Source organism: Mauremys mutica, chromosome 6, assembly GCF_020497125.1.
Source record: "Mauremys mutica isolate MM-2020 ecotype Southern chromosome 6, ASM2049712v1, whole genome shotgun sequence".
NCBI lineage: Eukaryota > Metazoa > Chordata > Testudines > Geoemydidae > Mauremys > Mauremys mutica.
This window is the reverse complement of record NC_059077.1, coordinates 110332008-110350240: the sequence shown is the minus strand read 5'-3', so window position 1 is coordinate 110350240 and position 18233 is coordinate 110332008. Positions and strand designations below refer to the sequence as shown.

At 42.9% G+C, this 18233-nt stretch overlaps 1 protein-coding gene across 5 annotated transcripts in view; it reads right to left on the bottom strand.

The window, feature by feature from the left end:
• The window catches only part of TEK (TEK receptor tyrosine kinase), a 67167-nt gene that overhangs the window by 28460 nt on the left and 20474 nt on the right, over positions 1-18233 (bottom strand). For 3 of the 5 annotated variants that reach the window (XM_045021606.1, XM_045021609.1, XM_045021607.1), the window contains exons 3-11: positions 17141-17251; positions 14807-14959; positions 12740-12871; positions 8882-9022; positions 7667-7795; positions 6130-6284; positions 4703-4841; positions 1817-1978; positions 137-271 (exon numbers count right to left, since the gene is read on the bottom strand). In XM_045021606.1, the coding sequence (XP_044877541.1) occupies positions 137-271; positions 1817-1978; positions 4703-4841; positions 6130-6284; positions 7667-7795; positions 8882-9022; positions 12740-12871; positions 14807-14959; positions 17141-17251 (1257 nt within the window). The remainder of the gene's footprint in view (positions 1-136; positions 272-1816; positions 1979-4702; positions 4842-6129; positions 6285-7666; positions 7796-8881; positions 9023-12739; positions 12872-14806; positions 14960-17140; positions 17252-18233) is intronic. The other 2 variants (XM_045021608.1, XM_045021610.1) reach the window with 2 other exon arrangements.

Sequence of the window (18233 nt, the reverse complement as noted above, 5' to 3'; positions counted from 1 at the left end):
AAATCAATGGAAAGGCATCCATTGATTTCAGTGGGCTTTGGCATGCATGCAGCTGAATGTGGCTGTGCATATTGCAAAGAAAACGAAGAAGGCTGATTGAAAGCTCGCCATGTGAAAGGCCAAAAGTCCTACGTACCAAGTGCAGCCGTTGTGAAGCTTGCCTGTGGCCCAGGATGCCCTTCTCCACCATCCCCTTGCCGGCTGAGCTGAACACAGAACTGATATTCTGTTTTGGGTTCTAGATTATCTAATTTCTTGCTCTCTCCATTTACTGGGAACGAAAGGAGAAAGAAAGGTCAACCCTCCAGTCCATTCTGAAAAATAATAAGGGATTTTCTGAATCCCGCATCACAGCTGGATCTGCTCTTGAAAGAGGTCAACGTTATAGGCTCCGCTTTACCCCCATTACTCTAGGGTGAGCTGTTTAGCCGTACCTGTTAATTACCATTATGACAGTATTGCTTATTATGGGTTAAAGCACCAGCAATGTGCCCAGCCTTGCATGAGCTACAAAAGGGCAGCTTTTCAAAAGTACTGAAGTGCTCAGGGTCCTCAGTGGGCTGAGCACTTCTGAAAATCTGGCCCCAAGTGAGCTGGCCCCGATCCAAAGATCTTACAATCTGCTCCTGTAGTCAGATATGTGCAGGCAGGGCTCTTCACTCTTTTGGAGACTGGTCTAGCTATTAGGAGTTCAGATACCACAATGATGCACAGAACATATAAGCCTGGAAAGAACAAATTGGAATTCCGAATACCCGTGAACATGTTGATGAAAGGCTCAAGAATCCTCAGTGTTGATGTATCTGTGTTTTCGTCAAGAGATCCCAGCAAAGAGACTTGGTGACTAATGAAGATGATATGTAAAGTGATATAGGTTAGACTCCCATACAATCAGGCATACTCCCTTATATCTACCCTTATATCCAGTTATTTACACTTCTACCTCGATATAACACTGTTCTCAGGAGCCAAAAAACTCACTGCGTTATAGGTGAAACCGCGTTATATTGAACTTGCTTTGATCTGCCGGAGTGCACAGCCCCCCTGAGCACTGCTTTACCGCGTTATATCCGAATTTGTGTTATAGCGGGTCACGTTATATCAGGGTAGAGGTGTATATGTAAGGGAAACCAAGCTGGTGTAAATTACACAATGAGGAGTCAGAAGGTGTCAGTTAAAGAGGATGGGAGCTGCTTTAGATTACACCTTCTTACATCCTGCAATTCATTGTTTTTTTTAGCTACTCCCCTCGCTTCTGGCCTGTCAGACAGAGTCTGAAATACATTTGTTTACATTCCCTTGCACTCAGTGGGTCAAATTTAGAGCTGACGTGTAAGGTGTGTGTTTGTAAGTTACTCACATACTCACCAACGTGTAAGTGAGCCCATGTAAGCCTACGGGAATCTAGAAAAAGTCTACATGGCTTTGATATACATTGAGGGGACTGGATGAAGTGGTAATCTATCCTCTCCTCTAGGCTACTTAAATTCACTTGACTCACTTCTGAACTTTGCCCTTGGTCTTTAGAAGTCCTAGAAGCCAGTACTTAGGTACCACAGTGATAGGAGCCTTATAAAAACCTGAGACAGGAGGCCATTTGCTTCTGCTGCTGCTTTAATATCTTTTTAGTTTAAAAACTATGTAAAAATTGCACTTTCCAGGACCAGCTGTAGGTTCTTTTGAGCCCTGCATAAGTAAAAGTCATTTTTCAGAACAGAATTTTACTTTAGAGCAAACACTCCGTTCTAATTTTGCTTCAGCTTGATTGTAGATGAGGTTTCTGTATGATTGATGGGATGAACGGACTGACCCTTACCTTCCACTGACATCCAGGGCTGATAACCTTTAGCAGGCTTATACAGGAGCTTGGTTGACACAATCGGTCCATCGCCAGTATGGGAATCAGCATTGATATCGATGGTGAGAAAATTATGTCCACCCTCTATCATCCTCGGAGCATACTGAGGCACAGGAGGAACTGAGCAAGAATGTGGCTATTAGACCAGATCTTTTATTTGTCTGTATTAATAAAACTGTGGCATCTACCTGGATTCATAGGAATACAGGTATTGCCAGACTGTATCAGAGCAATGAACCGTCTACTCCAGTACCCTGTTTCTGACAGCTGCTTCAACAACATCTCTCTGTGGTAGGGAAAGTTTCTTCCTAACTCCCATTAGTTAGAGATGGGATTATATCCTAAAAAATGAGGGTTCAGATCCCTTTCCAAATGCTCAGATTTTTTTTTTCAATCTTTACCATCCCATTCATTTGCCAATTCACAAAAATTACAATGCAGGAGGTGGCTGTTCAAGGTAGAACTGCTTTAATATTTTGAATAGAGATGTTTGTTTAAACATTTCCCTGTAGTGTTGTCAATAAAAAAACATTTCAATCTTGTGCCAGTCTATGAGAACCAGAAAGTGAAACTGATTGGAAACATGGTCCAGGATAAGTGAAATGCCAAGAAAGTAAACAAACATTATCCACAATGAAAATACATCAGATTTTTAAAATTCTTTCAGCTTTAATAATCCCAGGTAGGACTATCAAGAGGAAGGAAGACTGTTAAAACATGAGTTTTGAACTATATAGTGTCCCCTTATGGTCAATATGCTCCCTACTGTAAGGGTCCTATTTCTATAACTCTTATTCACTTTGAGTAGCACTTACTTACTTACATACCCTGATTTTTAGAGCTGCTGAGGGAGACACAGAGGCCCATTGGTGGTTCACTTCTCTGTATCAGCAACTCTTGTCAAGCCTGACATACTCACTACACCTAATACAAAGTTGTCATGATATAGACCCAAAAGGTAGCGTGTAATGTATCACTGGAAAACTGATAACTCACTGATCATTAATATTCTTGCCTGAGATATGGATGGGTGTGTACAAGGAGAGACAGCAGGGAAGGTAGCTGTCTACTGTCTCCAAGGTCAATGAAGCATTATCAAAACAATGTAAGCCTGGTTTACATGCAGATCAGCACAGGGATGGAAAATCAACAGGAAGCCTTCCTGCATCTTTAACCGGGTAAATGAACTTTGGGAAAATAGCCTGGTGTCTACATCCCAGCAGGAGAGAGAAGTTTGGGCTGGTTTACTTTCCAAAGACTACAAAGAAAGGGGAGAGAGACCCATAAAATTCAAGGGACCAGAGCCCTTCAAATCACAGGACATTGGAGCCTTCAACCAAGGGGGCTGAAGTTTCTGGGAACTGTATATAGGTGAGAAACCTGCTTAGGCAAAGACTGTAACTTGCTGAAATTAAGTTTTAGTCTTAGAAGAGTATTTTTACTTTTGTTTGCTTGTAACCCTTTCTACCTTTACTCCTTTATACTTGATATCACCTAGACCTTTGATATTTTGCTTAATAACCTTATTTTTCTTTTACTATACACCAATTCTGTGCAGTGATTGAAGTAAGAGTGTTTGTCAAACCCAAGTTAAATTAATGAATTGGAGTGTATTGTCTCTTTAAAGGAGCAATGAACTAATAACTTCTCGAGCCTTCCAGGAGAGGACACTGCGGGAGACGTCTCTGGGGAACTTGGAAGTCACTGTTTGTTACCTGCAGGGCAAGGTTTGGACTGGCAGAGTCCTGAGGAGTTTGCTGGCAAGGCAGACAAGCTGGTGTGTCAGGGAGCTGTGACAGAGCTTAGCAGTAGCAAAACTCTCACTTGCTGAGGCAGAGGGGGGTAACGCAGTAACTCTCAATTCTGGGAACCTCAGCACATTGTCACACTGGCAGACGGTTTGGGGGAAATTTGGGACTGAGTATTGGGGGTCGCTCTGCAAAAAATAACTGGGTTGTGGAAGCCAGGGTGTGACCTGCCTGCTTGTATGCTGGCTGTTGGTGTTTGGGCTGTGAGCCATAGCAGCATAGCACTGACGCATCCAAAGTTGCAGGGCAGGCGGCGACACAACCTCTTACTGGTCTGGCTTGAACCCCAAAGCACCACTCTGAGCGCCTGTATCTCTGAAGTCTCTGGGTTTTCTAGGTGCTCAGTACACAAAGGGGGGAGGGATAGCTCAGTGGTTTGAGCATTGGCCTGCTAAACCCAGGGTTGTGAGTTCAATCTTTGAGGGGGCCACTTAGGAATCCAGGGCAAAAATTGGTCCTGCTAGTGAAGGCAGGGGGCTGGACTCAATGACCTTTCAAGGTCCCTTCCAGTTCCAGGAGATTGGTATATCTCCAATTATTATATTATTTTTTTATTTTATGACAATTGGGCTTCTTTTATTAAGATGAGTTAATACGGATGGCAGTGCCTAATTTACACATCTATGTTTGAGGATACTTGTCCTAGTCTCTAAAGAAGATTTTCCATACTACATTAAATATCAGCAAAGCAGCAAGCTCTGGGCCTGATTCACAGCTCTTTCCAGTCAATGGAAGGACTTCCACTGAGTTTAATAATGTAGGCTTTGGTTCAGACCCTTTAAGCATAGCTGGAACATAAATGATGGAGCAGGATAATATACATGGAAAGGGTTAAGTATTTGTATAAACAAACATAAACATGACATAAAGAAATGGGCTCATGACTCAACTCAATGCATTATCAGATCTCTGATCAGAAACTGCTAGAAGATAGATAGCATCTCATGAATGTTACGGACATTTAATGGTGTAAACTTGCCCGGGTTAAAAGAGGGATGCGAGGACATCTAAAAGCACATGATTCAGAGAACCTTACCTTTAACTGTAACATGGAAAGGCTCTTCTGCCATCCCCGCTACTGTCTGAACACTGCAAACCCATATTCCTGAGTCAGGGGGCTGGATTCTATTGATATGAAACTTTGCCTCTGAGCGATTGCTAAGAAATGAGACGGGCTGAAATGACAAATCATAAGAAGGGTCAGACACACCTGAACAATGAAAAACCTCCTCCGAGTCACGCCTCCTCCTAATCTAGGGTCTCATCCAAAATCCATTAATGCCAATGGCAAGTCATTACATGTAGTATATTACACCTCAGTCAGTTTTCTAGTGCAGACAAAATGGCCCTGGTAACTTCTGATTTTGATATCACTGTAGCTATGTTATTTCCTGACTACTGCGTGTTTCACTCTGCAACCTTCACTTTCCTTTAATGTAGCTTTTAATGTGGGACAATAATAAATATAGCTTCCATTTATAATACGCGTCCTCCCAAAAAACCCCAAAGTACTTCAGAGAAAGTCCCGCTTCTATTGGCCTCAGTGACAAAACTGCCATTGATTACCAGCTCCGCATGTATGAGCCCTCTTCACCCATCTGCAAAATGTAGCTAACTCTGAAGGAAATTTTACAGCCATTGCACATCAGTGTTATTTACTCAGTTTTGCTGCTACAACTGGTTGAATTAGCAACTACCAGTAAATCATCTAAAGAACTCAGACCTTTTTCTGTTTTGAGGTTTGCAAGAGCATTAATTATTCAGTCTTTGCTGAATAGTTTGAGTGGTGAATTCTGAGTGAATGTGTTGTCCGTGAACAGTTAATTTCAGTCATTTGCTATGTATTATTCACTGTGTTTCGCTAGTCATCCAAGTCACATGATATTTTTCTACTACCTCTTAAACTATTTAAACAGGGGAAAAACAAATGAAGAATGACAAACAGAACAGCAAACACACTTTTTCACAGACAAATATCACGGTTTGTACGCAAAGTAGGGGAATTTGTATGAAGGACAGACATTCCCCCAAACAATAGTGCAAACAGAAGCCTGTTCGCACAAATTGTCATGAACAGTGAATAAAAAGTGGCACAAACGTGGATGAACTTAGCAACCAATGGGAATTTGAACAAATGCTCTCACACTTTTTCACCATTATACAGCAAGTTCTGGACCTGATTTAGGAAAGCACTGAAGCACATGAATAAGTCTGTCCCTAGACAGATGACCATCTGCTAAGTGCTTTTGTGGAATAGGGATACCTTCCTGAACTGGCACCTCTATGAGTCTAGGCAAATTCATAGAAGCTGGTTGAAAATTTAGCCCTGAAGATCTCGTGGCATTTTCATACCACCAAGGAAGTGTACTTGGTCAAAATGTCTTTAGTGTGCAATAACTCACAAATAAACATAACAATAATAATAAAAATAAGAAACAGAGTAGAAACCAACCAGGGACTTACCTTGAAGACAGTCCCATCTTGTTTCAACAGTTTAAAGTCTTCAATAACAGGGAGTGGCTTGCCAGTGGCTATACAAATAGGCTTAAACTCTGTGCCAGAATTGAGTTCCACATGGTCTGGCAAGTGCTTTATCTGAGGTGGTACATCAGCTGAACCTGTGTAAGGAACCCAATATTCACAACATGACATCTGCTGATTGCTTTCCCCCCTCACAGATAAAACAGAGCAGGCTAAGAGGTTAAAAAAAGCAGCTACAATTCAAATTCAGGGCATATGCTGAACACATTGTAGACCTTAGCTACAGTGGGCCTGATTCTCCTCTCACTTACACAGGACTAAATCAGAAATAATTCCACCAAAGTCCGGGGTGTTACACCAGTGTAAAACTAAGTCAGAAAAGATTCAGACCCAAACCATACCAAGCACAAGCGAGCTAGCTTTTGCAAACTGCACACACTGCATTCTCTGAGTTAATGTGAAACACCCCCGCCGCTCATCATTGCCCAGGCCCAGAAGAAGACAGAAGTGACATCTGGGTAGCGTAGAAGTGCTACAGTCTGATCGTGATCTCAACCCTCCCCACTCTTCTTGAGCTTGAAAGACCTCGTGAGCCAGGAACAATATATGCATGTTCCTTCCTGTCGCCTATCTCCTGAGAATTTGAAGGCTACTGCCGGACTACAATAGGGTGACCAGATAGGAAGTGTGAAAAATCGGGACATTTTTGGGGGGGGGGAAGGAGGGCAGGGGGAATAGTTGCACGTATCAGACAAAGCCCCTAATATTGGGATAGTCCTGATAATATCGGAACGTCTGGGCACCCTGATCTAAAACATAGATCCCAATCTTTTGGGGCTATTCTATCAGTTTACCAGGTAAAAGCCAAATTCCGTGCTGCTTTATACCCTGGACAACTCCACTGAATTCAGTGGGGTTGCACAGAGTGTGAATCAGCACAGAGCTTAGCCTCCTGACTCTCCTGCGTCAGCTGGTGCCTACTGTCTCCCATTCAGCTCTGCAAGGCCTAACTCCCCGTGGAGCTAGTGTTGCTTCAAATCCCAGCCTGGTGATAAGCTTGGGGTTTAGAGAGCACCAAGAGACACTTGGTGCAAGAACATGCCCAGCTGAATGGGACAGAGGAAGTGGCAGTGCCCCATGAGCCAGCCCTGAGAGTCATCAGTAAGGGCTAGATGTGCAACCTTTGTTCACGTCAGTAAGTACTTACACAAGTATTCCACTGAAGTTCATGTCAGAGTCAAAGCCTGTGTGAGGAAGGGTTGTGTATTCTAGCTCCAATGTAGGGAGAGGTATTTTAGACTAGTACTCGTAAGCCTGAGGCACCATTCATGGTGTGCCTAACAGAGGCTGGCAGCCATTGCACTAGAGAAAAGATTTGAACCCAGGTCCTGTGCCCTCCAGAATGAAACGGGGCAGCTGCCATGGGCTATCAACCATAGCTGGAAATGTTAGGCCAGCATGAAGATTTGTTTCAATCACACTGGAAGAGGCCATTTACGACAGTGTTACCTTGCTTTACCTTCTTTTTCACAGTGTAGACCGCGCCAGCCAAACTGACAGAGGCAGCCTTTAAATCTGTCGCATTTCCCCCGATTGTTGCAATTACACTTGAGTTTACAGTCCGGTCCATAAAAACCAGATTGGCACTCTGCAAGCACAGGTGTTCAGGGTAAGTGTTAATAACACGGAATGAATAAAAGCAACTTGCTTTGCATCCTATGGATCTTCCTCCATTGCTTTAGAATCTTATGCTGAGTTCATTCTATCCAGTTCAGTGATGGGTGTGGTCCATCAGAGTAATCCACTGGCGGGCTGCCAGACCATTTGTTTACATTTGCACGGCTGCCCGCAGCTCCCAGTGGCCGTGGTTCGCCGTTCCCAGCCAATGAGAGCTGCGGGAAGGGTCGTCCGACATCCAAACGGTCTGGCGGCCCACCAGCGGATTACCCTGATGGGCCACGTGTGGTCCGCAGGCCACAGATTGCCCAACACTGATCCAGTTGGACTGAGTTTGCGAAGGCTTTTGTGCTTAAAGCATCAATACAGGGTCTCAAGGAACTTGACGACAACAAAACAGAGCAAAGCTGTTTCTGTACTTGTTATCCTGCGAAGTTGCAAGCATCTTCGACTCTCAGTGAAGCCATTATGATTTGAGTTGTGCTAGTACTCCTATCAGGATTATGGCACCATCGTGCTAGATGCTGCAAAGACAGATAGGAAAACTTGGTCCCTGTCCTAAAGAGATTACAGTCTAATATATAGTCAATGGAAGCTGAAGATGCTTGGCAGTTTGTAGAAATGGGTACTGACGTAACCCATTTTTATCCCTAGGGAGGGCGGGGGGGGGGAATGCTGAGAGTCATTTAACCAAACTATAAACCCTGGAAAGCACTTCAAGCCAGGAGGTGTGGCAGCACCCACAGCACCCCTAGTTCCAGCACCTATGTACCCCAGGTTATAGAATGTTTTAAATTTCCGTTACAGAATCAGTTAATTTATGGGATACTGGCAATATTTTGCACTTATACAGCACCTTTGATCTGCAAACCTCATATGCCCCTCTGGGGTAGATCTGATTATTATCTCTATTTCATAGATTGGGAAATTGATGGTATGTGAGCTGGGCATAAACAGCCTGGCTCTGTCCCACTGCCATTGCTTTTCTTTTTGTGTTTTACACACACTAAGCAGCAGCAGCAAACTTTCAATGAATGTACTATATTTATGACTGTACCTTCATCACATGCCAGGCCCATCCATCCTGTAGCACAAGAGCAGCCATATGGATCTGGTAGACAGAACATATAATATTTGCAGCCTGAGTTCTCTTTACAGCTTTCTTTGCAGGTTCTGCCAAATGTATTGTCTCCGCAAGCTATAGAAGGGGGGAAAAAATGGCCCAACAGCGTCAAGGCCATGAAAGTGCTTGTTCTTCCAGTGATACATCATTAGGCAACGTTAAAGAAATAGAAAAAACGGAAAATAAATAATTTTACCCCCAAATATTGGGTCCATTAAAATCCATAACTATGTCAATCAGCAGGCAAGATTCCAGGCATGACCTACGCTGCTGCTGCAGTGAAGATAACTTTAAGCAATGAAAACAACCATGGATTTTCTGTAAGATGAGGAAATATAAGAACATCTAGTGCTTTGAATATTCAAGGTCAGATCTTTACCTGGTGCAAATCACTGCAACCCCTTTGAATTTGATGGAGCTATGGTTATACCAGCTGAGGACCTGACCTAGCATTTTCCTCAGAACTTGATTATGGCTGAAATCTTGGACGTTTCCCTTCCAACCTAGTATGAAATCTTGGGCTCTCTGAAGTCAATGGCAGTGTTGCCAGAATTAGGGCCAGGATTTAACCTCATGTTTCCAAGGAGAGGTAAGTTTTCTTTCTTTGAGGGTGTTGTTCACAGCAAAGGGTCAAGAAAAACCTCCAGATCAGCCAAACAAAATGCTGAAGAACACATCACATGTGTGACACATAAGCTTGAGAGTAAACAGCCATGTTATATCCATGAGTGACATTATAGCCATGGCAGTTATAATTAAACAAACAAATACAGTATTGAATGGCCGATGGTCTCTTCCAACACTGTTCTATCAGGGATAACATAATAAATCAGGAGCGTATTTATATATATAGTGGCAAATGGCTGACGCTATTGTGGTGGGTCCCATGCTTTTCCTTGGCGTGATGGGGTCAGGGTGCTGCCCCTTCCCCCTATTCTTGGGTGTCGATGGCTCTGGTAGTGCCCTAGTGGGGGAGAGAAGGTGAGCGGGGAAGGGACCTGGTGAAGGTGACAGGGGAAGAGACCCTACTCTGGGTCCCAGCCCCTTCAGCTTCACAGGCTTCTTACCCTCTTTCCCCTTGGGCAGGGTATCTCTCGGTCCTCTGTGCCAGGGGAGTCCCTCTGCTCTGCCTGGGCAGGGTTTCCCTTCCCTTGGTATTCTGATCCTCTGCTCAATAACAGTACTCCTCCAAACTACAGTCAGATCTCCTTCCCTCCTCCTGTCTGACTGAAGCAGGGGGGTTTTATTAGGTCTCTGGCAGGGCCTTAATTGGCTGAAGGTGCTCTAATTAATCTGTAGTAACCTCTCCTCAGTCCACAGGGAGGGGCTTATATGCCTCCTTCTATCACTCTCCTGCTGCCCCCTGGCCCTGCTGTAACACAAAACATATATATATGTGTGTATATATATATGTACACACACACACTTATAGATAGATATATACACACACATATATATACACTGCTCACCTGCTTGAATTTAAACATATGTGTATACACGCACACACACGTGTATGTGTATGTATATATATACACCTCTACCCCGATATAACGCGACCCAATATAACACGAATTCGGATATAACGCGGTAAAGCAGCGCTCCGAGGCTGCTCACTCTGGCGGATCAAAGCAAGTTCGATATAACGCAGTTTCACCTATAACACGGTAAGATTTTTTTGGCTCCCAAGGACAGCATTATATCGAGGTAGAGGTGTATATTAGGGCTGTCAAGCAATTAAAAAAATTAATCGTGATTAATTGCGCCATTAAACAATAATAGAATACCATTTATATAAATATGTTTGGATGTTTTCTACATTTTCAAATATATTGATTTCAGTTACAACACAGGATACAAAGTGTACAGTGCTCACTTTATATTTATTTTTGATTACAAGTATTTGCGCTGTAAAAAGCATTTTTCAATTCACCTAATACAAGTACTGTAGTGAAATCTCTTTATCACGGAAGTTGAACTTACAAATGTCGAATTATATACAAAAAAACTGCACTCAAAAACAAAACAGTGTAAAACTTTAGAGCCAACAATTCCACACAGTCTTTCTTCTTGTTCAGTCAATCGCTCAGACAAGCAAATTTGTTTACATTTGCAGGAGATAATGCAGCCCTCTTCTTATTTACAATGTAACCTGAAAGTGAGAACAGGTGTTTACATGGCACTGTTGTAGCCAGCGTCACAAGATATTTACGTGCCAGATGCGCTAAAGATTCATATGTCCCTTCATGCTTTAACTACCATTCCAGCGGACATGAGCCCATGCTGATGATGGGTTCTGCTCGATAACAGTCCAAAGCAGTGTGGACCAGCGCATGCTCACATTCGTTATCTGAGTCAGATGTCACCAGCAGAAGGTTGATTTTCTTTTTTAGTGGTTTGGGTTCTGTAATTTCCGCATCGGAGTGTTGCTCTTTTAAGACTTCTGAAAGCATGTCCACACCTCGCCCCTCTCAGATTTTGGAAGGCACTTCAGATTCTTAAACCTTGGGTCGAATGCTGTAGCTATGTTTAGAAATCTCACATTGGTACCTTCTTTGCATTTTGTGAAATCTGCAGTGAAAGTATTCTTAAAATGAACAAAATGTGCTGGGTCATCATCCGAGACTGCTATCACATGAAATATATGGCAGAATGCAGATAAAACAGAGCAGGGGACATACACTTCTCCCCCAAGGCGTTCAGTCACAAATTTAATTAACACATTATTTTTTTAACAAGCATGTCCTCTGGAATGGTGGCTGAAGCATAAAGGGGCATATGAATGTTTAGCATATCTGGCATGTAAATACCTTGCAATGCCAGCTCAAAAGTACCATGCAAATGCCTGTTCTCATTTTCTGGTGACATTGTAAATAAGAAGAGGGCTGCATTATCTCCTGTAAATGTAAACAAACTTGTTTGTCTTAGCGATTGGCTGAACAAGAAGTAGGAGTGAGTGGACTTGTAGGCTCTGAAGTTTTACATTGTTTTGTTTTTGAGTGCAGTTATGTAACAAAAAAAATTTATGTGTGTAAGTTGCACTTTCATGACAAAGAGATTGCACTACAATACTTGTATGAGGTAAATTGAAAAATGCTATTTATTTTGTTTATCATTTTTACAGTTCAAATATTTATAATAAAAAATAATATACACTTTGATTTCAATTAGAACACAGAATACAATATATATGAAAATGTAGAAAAACATCCAAACTATTTAATACATTTCAATTGGTATTCTACTGTTTAACAGTGTGATTAAAACTGCAATTAATCACAATTCATTTTTTTAATCATGATTAATTTTTTTGAGTTAATCACGTGAGTTAACTGCAATTAATCGACAGCCCTAATATCTATATAGATACATATAATTTCAAGCAGGCGAGTAGTGCCATTGGCCTCAGTGGGACTTCTTACCTGTTTAAAGTTAGGTACATGTGTAAATGTTTGCAAGATCAGGCCTTAATTAAATTCACTTTCCTGAGATTATAGGACTGAATGTATCTGTTCTATAGTACCACTGCTCAGATGTCAGATCTTACTGTAGTTCAGTTCTGATGTCTGCAGCACCGCACTAAAATCAGAATATTAAGGCCCAAACATTCTTATCATGCATCCCACATGTTAGAGTAGGCAGCACCAGGCATGTTGACTCAACCATGGACCCTCCTCTCCTGTGACAAGCAGGCCCTTAAAGCCACAGCGGTTGGGGCTGAGGTCCAGTTGTAACTTTTGTCAACATTGCTGTGTAGAAATAAATGATACATCTGAAGAGAAAGCGTCTACTTACCCTTCTCGCATGTTTTCCCCATAAAACCTGGAGGGCAAATGCATTCTCCAGTATCTTCATGACATATGCCATTGTTCATGCACACCGGGCAGATGGAGCTGCACCTTGGGCCCCACTTCTGAGCTGCACAGCCTTTTGTGCAAAAAGTATAATAGTAAATTGTTTCCTTTCTCACACATTCACACACTATACAAACCACGACGATCTGTCTGATCAAAGCGATAACACTGGCTTTGTATATAGCGCCTCTGATTCATAGGGACCCAAAAGGGCTTTAAAAACCTTACAGACTGTACACAGTATATTAAGTGTCACTTTGTTTGCTACAGAAATACAGTCACTTCTCAAGTGGAACAGAGCAGCTGTTTATCAGCGCACTGTAACTCCACACCACGCTTTTAAGAAAGGAAGCAAAGTAGAGTTTTGCTATTTGAAACTGAAGGGAGGATTTAATGCAGGAAGAGTTGCACTCTCTGGTATTCAGCAGAGTTGCTCTGTCTGGGCAAGGATGTTACGTTTAACACTTTTGCTCTGATAAATGCCCAGGACTTTGACTACAAATACGCAGGAGCTCAGTTACATCTGATCTGAAAGATGTGGTGCTTATAATATCCCAGCAGGTTTAAGCTCAACATTTTTGGCTTTGTGCCTGTGGTTGGCAATCTGAGAATATTTCCTGTCTTTCTTTCAAGGAGACAGAAACATATTAGGGCTAATTCACCCACTATCTTTGCTGGAGTTATACCAGGGATCAATATGGCACACGGTTATCTTTAGAAACTGTTTAAAAACAATCAATAGACGTGTAAACACAAACAGGACCGGCTCTAGACACCAGCAAAGCAAGCACGTGCTTGGGGTGGCGCATTTCCAAGGGTGGCATTCCGGCCAGCCTTTTTTTTTCGGGGCAGTTGTGCTCTTGGAGCTCTGCCACTTAGACGGGGCGAGGGCACCACGTCCCCGGCCGCAGCGGGAAGGGGAAACCCCAGCCCCGGGATGCTGAGCTGCCAGGGCCCAGCCGCTACCTGGGGAGGAGAGGGTGAGTCCTGCCGGGGAGCACGGGCTGTGCCACCTCATCTGCACACCGGCTGCTGCGCTGTCTTGTGCCACCCCTTATATCGGGGCTTCTCTGCACGGCTGAGGGGGAGGAGGGGGTAAAGCCCCGGCAGGCGCTGGGAGAAGGTGACATCACTCCCTCCGCTTCCAGCGCCGCCTGCGAGCCTCAGCCCCACCTGGGCTTGGGGCAGCAAATGTTTTGCTTGGGGCGGCAAAAAACCTAGAGCCGACCCTGAACACAAACTCCTGTCTTGATCATTGTTTACCATTTCCTAGGCTGATAAGCTCCTAAGGACCTGTTCCTGAACTCTGGAAACCAATAGAAAAATTTTTCATTATCTTCAAGAGGAGCAAAGAACAGGCCCTAAACTCCATTACAAGCACAAACCTCAGAGTATGTATGCTAGGCCTGTTCCTGCAAGATGCTGGAGGAACTGCAGGGAGCTCCCAGGGCTCAGCAGTGTTCAGTGACCCTCTCTCAGTTACTATACTTCCTATGATCTTCTAATGCAAAGCCATGATTGTGAAGGTGATGATGGAAAATTCTTGAGGCAGCTCCAATAACAGAGCAACATGACTAGAGAAATCCAGACTTGGGCTGGAATTTTCAGATCTAAGCTTGCATTTAATATGTCAACGTGGCATTTGGATGTCAAAAGAGGCCCCAAGTCCTCTAAACATCTAAACAGAATTTTCACCGGCTGGCACCTACTAGGAAATCCTATGGAAAACCCCCAAAGACCAAACTCTGGGTCAGAGTCATGTTGATTGAGCTGCCCAAGACAGCATTTTTGAAAGCCGGGCTCCCACCTTTTCAAAAGCAGCATCAGCATGCACAAAGTAGGCAGATAGGGCCAAAATCCCTGCTTCGAGTCAAATGGTCTCAGTTTGCACCACCTGAGAATTTGGCCCCTATTTTGCTTTTACAAAGGTTGGCTCTCCGTTCCATTGTAACACCGCTTCAAAACACAAAAACAAAGAATGATCAACACACAAAAGAGGGAAACTTACGTCTTACTATCAGCCTTGTATAAGCAGAGGTGAAGGTGTTTCCTCCTATGTATCTGGCAGAGTAGACCCCTGCATCCTGCAGCAGGACTTCAGAGTAGGTCACTTCTAGTACATTTGGCACTTCATGCCTGGGCACAGCGTGAATGAAAGAACCTGAGAGAAGAGCATAAAAAACATCATAACAGAGCAGAACATCCATTCATCCCTTCGCAAGAGGAGCTCAGGTCAGCCAGTGGGTGAGGTCATCTCAGATGAAGCAAGCTGTCTACCACGCAAAACAAATCTGTTGACCATGACACAACTAGGGCACAAAACCTCTTCTTTGCCTCTCCTCCAGCTGCCACTGTGTAGGGATATTAAAGAAGGTTTATATTAGACATGGTTTATATGAAAAATGACTTATTGTTAATTGATGCCTCATAACTAAAGGTTTATGTTAAAAGTAAATTTGTGATTCTAACCTGCAAGCCACCAGCTGTGTCTGTGTGAAGCCTGCTCAAAGAAATACTTTGTATAAAACTTGTTAAACATTAATTAACTCTAAGTAAGCCAAAACAGTAGCTGTTATAGTGTATAAATAGAGACCCCCACCCTCTGTAAGTTTTCATCTCACTTTATCTTTGCTTGTTAAAAGACAGGGAGTCTCACATAAATTGGTAACACCCCAATAAGTAAAGAGACAGTGAAATAGATGTGATTAAGATAGAGAATGTATGTGAATGAATGGTTAGGGAGTTACCAGCCTGAAGAATTCAGTGTCGGCTGAAGAAGGTGTCAAGTGGGATCAACCAGATGACCCCCGGAGGGCAAACTGGAATCCACCCACCACACCTCAAAGGAAGGAAAAACAAAACATCTAATAACATGGAGCCAGCCATCTGCTGATTGATTTAGCAACAGCAGAATGAAGCAACTCCTATGAACTAACATAGGGAAAAATCCCTATAAAACTGGACTCTAAAGAATAAGGACTTTGAGTCTATGGTTCTGCTGCCAGCCTCCAGGAGCATCAGATGCATCTGACACAGACTTGGCTCCATCCTCATGACCAAGATACCTGGCCAGTAACTTGGCATGAGCAACATCTAGGCTGGTAACTATAACATCTATACAGAACCTGAATGAATGATTGTGTGAATGAATATGTGTGTGTGTGTGTGTGTGTGTGTGTGTTTGTATAAGGAATAAGTAGTAACAGAAACAATTAGAAAAACATTGTCTTTTGTTTTGTTATGGTATTTACAAGGGCTTGGCTACACTTACAAATTTGCAGCGCTGCAGCAGGGTGTGAAAACACACCCTCTCCAGCGCTGCAAATTGCGGCGCTGCAAAGCGCCAGTGTAGTCAAAGCCGCGCTCCCAGCGCTGTCCGTTATTCCCCACAGGGAGGTGGAGTACGGACAGCGCTGGGAGAGCTTTCTCCCAGTGCTGGTGCTTTGACTACACTTAGCGCTTCAAAGCGCTGCCGCAGCAGCGCCTTATCCCTCTTAATAAGATCCTGCTGGTTTTTATTATATTTGTATAACAACTGCATAGGAGTTGAACAACATGGTAATTAATGTCTGAAGAATGTAGCTGCAGGGATACTCATTGTGCCATCAGTGAACTGCAGAACTCTGCTTGGTTTAGAGGATCAGCTCACCTTGTGCTTCAGCTAGTCAGATGCCAGCTGATTCGCATGGCATGGTATGTATATTTGCAAATATTTGCTTTTATGAATAAGGTCACTTTGGATGGCCTCTTCTCTATGGTTTCACACTGTCATAGATATACAAGTGTTGGCCATTAGTTAGGTCCTGATCATGTAAAGTGATTCACAGACACAGACCCTTACTCCCTTGTGGAATCCTGTTGGTCTCGCCATTCCTTATGCTGGGGCAGCAATGGATCAGAGAGAGATCTCAGTCAGATGCCCAGCTTCTGGAGTGCTCAGGGGGGAGTTGGGCGGGGAGGAAGGGGAAGAGATCTTGGAAGGCAGCAAGTAAACAGAAAAAGAGGAAATGGGGCAGAAGCACTTAGAGCAGCATAGCACAGGAGATCTTGAGGGATGCAAGGCAGAGATACAAGGGCGGGGAGTTGTAAGATTAAAAGCAAAGGCACAACAACTGGGAAACTGGAGAGCACAAGAGATTGTGGAGGGGAAGCCAATAATTGGATGAACTCTGTTTCTAGGGTTGGCAATCTGGCTCCTTCTCTGAGCACTAAATGCACAAGAAACGATGCTTCCTTCAATTGCACAGCAAGAGCGTCATCAGTAATTATTTTAATGTAGTGACACAGGTGCTAGGATATCACAGTGATGGGTGAGGGGGAAATAGAGAGAGAGAATTGTTACCGTTTTTGTAGATCACTGCATCTTCCTCCTTTGCAATCTTTCTGATGAAGGAAATGTTCACATGTTCTCCCTTGTTCACTGTCATAGTTAAGGCCACTGGGAGGAAGGAAGCTAAAATAAAAATGGTCAAAACATGGGATCAATGACTATAAATATTATCAATGGCTGTTAGTCCCCTAAGCTGAAAGCTGGAGGACAATCTACAGCAGAATCATCACTGGTGATTTATATGTTTAGATTTCCTTTGCCATCAGCAGCCCCTGCTCTGTGTTTCAGCAATGGCATTGGGGGAGGGCATATAGGTGCTTGAACAATAAGGGGGTGTAACTAGAAGCAAGGCGAGGAAATTAATAATAATGTTAATACTGGCTGGATAACTGGAAACAATTCCTAACCAAGAGAACCAACCAGTTGTAGAATAATTTCCCAAGTCTTTTTAGTCCTAGGGACAATTTTTTAAAAAAGATTGGGTAAGGTACTGGGTAAATTTCCTAGGAAAAGATCTTTCACTGGCAAAGAAAGTTTCTATGATGTAGTGAAATGCAACAAGTGTCAGGACATCAGTGTCATATAAGGCCTACTGGAAGACAGGAATAGCATAGTGTAGTGCTCAAAATTAGCTCACCACACTTTCCACAAGTACTGAAAGATATCGTTCCTTACTGAGGACAACAGAATAAATGTATTCTGAGAAGGGTTGGGCAACATTTTTCGACCAAAATTTTTTCTATCTGAATACATCTTTTCATCAAAATCTAAACGTTCCATGGGAAAATATGCAGTGCAATGCATTTTTAAAAAATTCTTGAACTGGAAAATTCAAAACAAAAACAAAAAAGCACAAAACAGAAACCTCCTTTCACACACTTTCCTGCTGTTTTCCAATCTTTTCCAGATGGAAAACAGTAAATAAATGTGAAAAGTGAGTTTCATTCATTTTCATACCTTTTTTGTCTATTTACCAGTGGAGGAAAAGGAGTAGGGGAGTGAGAAACCTGAACTAATAATGGGAAAAAAAACAAAAACAAATGACATTTTAAGTCAAAATTACTCAAAACTTTAGTTGCAAAAGATTTTGATATGAAATTAAATC